Source organism: Lissotriton helveticus, chromosome 2_1 (genome assembly GCF_964261635.1).
Source record: "Lissotriton helveticus chromosome 2_1, aLisHel1.1, whole genome shotgun sequence".
Taxonomy (NCBI): Eukaryota; Metazoa; Chordata; class Amphibia; order Caudata; family Salamandridae; genus Lissotriton; species Lissotriton helveticus.
In genome coordinates, this window is record NC_136059.1 from 1,506,567,441 (window position 1) to 1,506,572,385 (window position 4,945).

General features: G+C 47.7%; 1 protein-coding gene across 1 annotated transcript; it reads right to left on the bottom strand.

Moving 5' to 3' along the window:
- Positions 1 to 2,560: 2,560 nt before the first annotated feature.
- On the bottom strand, positions 2,561 to 3,587 carry LOC144819820 (dehydrodolichyl diphosphate synthase complex subunit NUS1-like). The gene has a single exon (XM_078677548.1). It carries the CDS (start codon positions 3,536 to 3,538, stop codon positions 2,702 to 2,704), a length of 837 nt encoding a protein of 278 aa, XP_078533674.1. The 5' UTR covers positions 3,539 to 3,587; the 3' UTR covers positions 2,561 to 2,701.
- Between the last annotated feature and the right edge of the window lie 1,358 nt (positions 3,588 to 4,945).

Genomic DNA, 4,945 nt, shown 5'->3' on the forward strand with positions numbered 1-4,945 from the left:
AATCAGCCCCGCATCAGCACTCTATTAAGAAAAGAAATGCATCAAGTCCAAAAGCACAACTTGTTTTAAACATCGTGCTTTTGGACTTGATGCAGATGGCATCTGGCATGCTACTTGTTATATTACATATCTGGATGCAGAGAGAGAAAGAAGCAGCAAAATACAACCAATGACAAAGCCAGTAGTCCTGGCTTGTTGTAGGTGTAATGTTACTTGTATTATATATCTGGATCTGGAAGCAGCAAAATACCAGTCAGGCAGCACACTATGCTAAGCACAGATTTTCAGTTTGTGTTTTTAAGCCACAACCTTAAATACATCGGTCACACCCCTTTAAGAGACCCCCTAGTTTTTTTCATCCCACTTAAAGCCCGGTCTATAAGATTTGTGGACAGTTACTGTAAATATAAAAGAGCATATCTAGAAGTTCTAACATTATGGGATTGGGCTAAATGTGATAAAATCGTTTCATATGTTCTTTGTACTGCATCTATCTTTGAGGAGTACACTCTGCGATCCTGCAAAGGCGCTTTATCTTTTATCTTATCAGGCTATCAAAAATAGCGTGAATGGCTCACAATTAAATAAGTCACAATTCTAGTGAAAGTTACTTTGAGAATCCTGTATTGTTTTTCAACATATCCTCTCTGAGAGCTTACTCACACCACCCCCATCCCCATCCCGCCTGTGCCTTGAATTAGTCATCAGCAGTATTTGCCCCTTCTGGTCCTTTGCTATGGATCCCTTTGCAAAGTGAAAATCTGCACAGCAGAGGCAGGTTGTTTTGTATTGGCTTCTGGCCCTGACACAGATCAGTAACTGTGACTTACAGATGTTCAGTGACATGATATTACGAGTTTGCGTGAGAAGGTTATTGGAGCTGAATGGTGTGTAAACATGTTTATTGATATCTCTCGGGGTCGCTGTGAGGCCCATTACAGTGCTGGAAAGAATATATACTAAGTAGGCGGCTATATAATACCTATTTCAGAATATCTTAACCCACATCCTGTTTCTTTGCACTGCAGCTGTGGATGCCATTGGTACAATATGGAAGTGAGCAGATTTAGACCCTCATTATGAGTGGCCTAGTTTTATGCGCGATAGTTATCACACACAATAAAAAATAACATTGATATGTACACAAATGATTGTGTTATAATTATGATAGTTAAAGGACCATTAATAATGAGGAACGGTGTCCTTTACCAATCCTCTAGTAGTCCTTTGCATGCACTGTAAAAGCGCCACGTTTTAAAATTAATCTTTTGCAACCTCACTTTCTTGCCTTGATTCATGACAATCTTCCTTTTTTCTTTTAAAAATGGGAAAAAAGCGTGCTAAATAACATTTATAGGAAGCACACCAAAAAATAAAAGTCAGTGGGCATAATTATGAGGCGTAAGGTACAATAAAACAAAGTGTTGGGTTCCCCGAAAAAACCTTTCATGCAAACCCAAAAAATGCAAGTGCAAGCCAGTTTTATACAGCGCCTATTATGTGATAGAGGCCAATTAACACAGGACATGGGGAAAAAGTTGAAAATCTGCAACTGAATGATTACGCCTTCATATGGAACAAATTTCTAACTTATGGTATTCATAAAGAATCCCCGGAGTATTCCTAGGAGTGTTGTAGTTTTCCTGCTTAGATAGTGTCCGCCCGGCTGGTATTTTGGCACTTCTTTATGTCTCTGATATCAAATATATAATACAAAAAGTAGAATGCCAAACAGAAACGCAACTAGAGTAAAAATTCGGGGGGGGGGGCTAATTCTTCCAGCAATCTAAGAAGGGGTGAAAGAACAACAAAGAATCCTTAACAACTAAATGGCCTTTTATAGACCTGTGAAGTACTTGGGTGCGGCTGTGCGTATGCCCGGGAACCTCCCTCAGGCCAGGCTGACACACACAAGGGAGATGGGGGGGCCTGAAGTCCTTTGAGCCCAATGGGTGTTGCGCTCCTGATGCCAAATGCCCAGTGGCGGCTCCTCCATGGTGGCGTGGCCCACTGCTTTTTCGCAGTGCAAGAAGGCAGAAACATAAAATACCATTTTATGTTTCTACTTCTCGCACTGTGAGAAAGCAGAAGTGCCTGGATGTGGCCGGGTGGGTGGGCAGTCCTGCTCGTGGGCAGAAGGGGGGGGAAGTGGCTAGCCCACTGTTGTGGGTACTGACCAGGGCTGACAAACCCAGTCATGCACACTCCCCTTTTTAGGTTTCGCCCTGGCCGTAGCACTGCGAAGCAGTGCTCCGCCCAGGGCGAAATCTTATGATCCTACAGTATGGGGCTTTGTCCCGCCTCTGTCTTCCATTGGCTAGCTCCATAAATGGAGGCTAGCCATTGGAAGACATCGTTGTCAATCACTTTTGCCCGGTCAGAACGCGAATCGTGGGCGTTTCTGACTCTTTTTTTAAGTCCCGCCCCTTGTTGCCGTGTGTCCCGGGCCGCGCTGTGATTGGCTGCTGGCCCAGGATACCCCCGTGATGTCATTCCCCGGGCCGCGCTGTGATTGGCTGCCGGCCCGGGACCTGACTTGTTTTCTTTTTTTTTTTGGAAGGAAGGAAGGTAAGACACTTTATTTAGTTTTTTGATAAATTATAATGGCCATAGCATCGGGCTCGCATGGAACAAATGTGTAAACATCAGAAACATAGTGTCCTGTCCATGGCAGCCAGGGTTAGAGTCTCTCTGATGGCGGTTACTTCCCCAAACGCTGTTCACAGCCGGCATAGCGACGCAGGGCAGAGTTGAAGTCATCATAGCTGATGCTTAGATGCGAAGGCAAAGAAATGATCTCAGTCAATCTGATGTGCCAAGGTAAGAACCCCAATGTGCTGTCCACAGAACCAAACTTCAATATTAAATCAGGGTCAGGAAAACCTTTATTACTTTGTAGTAAATTGTCTAATACATCTACATCCATATCTGTCGGTCTTCTTTGTTGCTGGGATACCAATTGGCAAAAGTTTTGAGCAGCTCGCACAATATCTCCCTTTCCGTCATCGGAGGATAGCATCTTTACCGTTGTTCGCGACTTTAGTGCTTGCACTGCTTTGTTGTTACTGTTATTGGCAAACTCCACAGAATACTTGGAACAGTCGAGGCCAAGGAGCTCCTGCTGTTGTTTCAAAATTTCATCCATCAACCTGGCGTTGTTCCGCTTGAATATTCCTTGGCTGTCGTAGACGCTCACGTAGGAGATGCCCACGGCCACGCACCACAGCACCAAGCTTGCCATGTCCGGGAAACTCTGCTCCTCTTCCGCTACCAAAAGCCCGACGTGAAGCAGCAGCTTCTCTGGCAGCTTGTGCCCGTTCTCGAATCGTAGCGCCTTGGGTCCCCGTCTCCTGCCGGGCACAGCCCTGCCGCCATCCCCAAGAAGCGGCCGAAATCCCAGCGCACCCGGCACAAGCAGGGCAGTCGCCACCCGCACGAGCCCTCGCGCCCAGCCCCGGCTGCAGAGCGCGCGCCAGGCCAGCAGCAGCGCGTGCAGCAGCTGCCAGCCCAGCGCGAGGAGAGCCGCCAGCACCGCCATGGCAAGAGCGTAGGTATCCTTTAGGGCAGCATTGCCCGAGACCGCCCACACTCCTTGCACGGGCTTCCAGGTCACCGAAGGAAGCGCCAGCTGATCAATGCCAACGCCACAGTTGGCATTGATCTGACCTGACTTGTTTTCAAAATGTTCTCGGAGGAGACCCCCGGAACCCCCCATAAGTGGTTCAGGCTCGTTCTATCGCCACAGTGCAGTATTTACACCCTACCACTTTCAAATGTCTCCAGCCGCCCCTGTTTGACACCGTCACAGAGTCTCACAGGAGCACAACTCTAGGTGTGTGTTTTCAACGCAGTGAAATCCTAGCTCGCGTTCTCATCCACAGCTGTGAGCTATTTTTTATGCCGTCTCTCATTAGTCAATACTCATCCCCCCTCCTCTGTGGTATATCCTTATGCGTAGTCTGATCTGTATTGATCGCTGGAGGGTGTTCCCCGTCATTCAGTCCCACTTGGCACGCTTCTTTCCCCAGTCTCCCCTCCCCCACGCTCTCAGTGAGTCTTTGACAGTCAGTCCTAATTCCCACCGTCCATATGTCCATTAAAGCAGTCTTTGTCTGCCTGCCCTCTCTCTTTTCTGACACGCGGCTGTCAGTTTTCTGTTTGATCCTCTCGTCTGCCAGCCTGCTCCTTCTGTGTCTACTCTGCGTGGTGTTTCCCGGCCTCTCCTTCCGCCTCTTGTATTTGGTAATGTTTACCGGCCGACATTCGGGAGAACATGTGGCTTAACGGCAGAGTTGCCGACTTTGAAGCTGCGGAACCAGGTGTGAGTCTAGCGGGAGGCTCAAGCAGCCTGTGATTTTGAGCAACTCACTTAATCACCCCGTGTCTTAAATAAAGTGTCCGTCTGTAATGCAAATGGTGCTCATGTGTGTATCATCGCTGTGATACCGTGGAGTGGAGAAGCGTGGCTCAGTGGTTAGAGGCGCCAGACCCGGAAGCTGAGATCGGCCGTGGACCAGGGTTCGATTCCCTACCTCGGCGGGTCTCGGGCTCAAAAATTCCACGGACTCGACAATTCTCGCTCCGGTGCCTACTCGACTCACAGGGTCACACTCTGCGACTCTGGGCAATAGCTTGCTTAATCTCCACTACGGCCCCTCGCGGCGGGATGCCTGGCTTTCACCTTGTGGATACCCTGCCGGGGTATCTCACAGGGGAATACCAGGACGGGTTCCCTAAGCAAGCGCTTAGATACCGTGTCGGTGATTTGCGCTATATAAATACATGTACATTTACATTTACATTTACCGTCGTGGCGAGTTTGCGCTATAGAAAACTGCAAAAAGAAAAAAACAACAACAATAGAATATTAAGCCTGACACACATCATTCTAAAAGAGGAAGGATTGAGAATAAAAAAAAAAAATAGTCGAGATAATGTGTTTGCC

Coding starts and splice junctions, on each gene's coding strand:
- LOC144819820 (XM_078677548.1), bottom strand. CDS start 3,538: ATGGCGGTGCTGGCGGCTCTCCTCGCGCTGGGCTGGCAGCTGCTGCAC.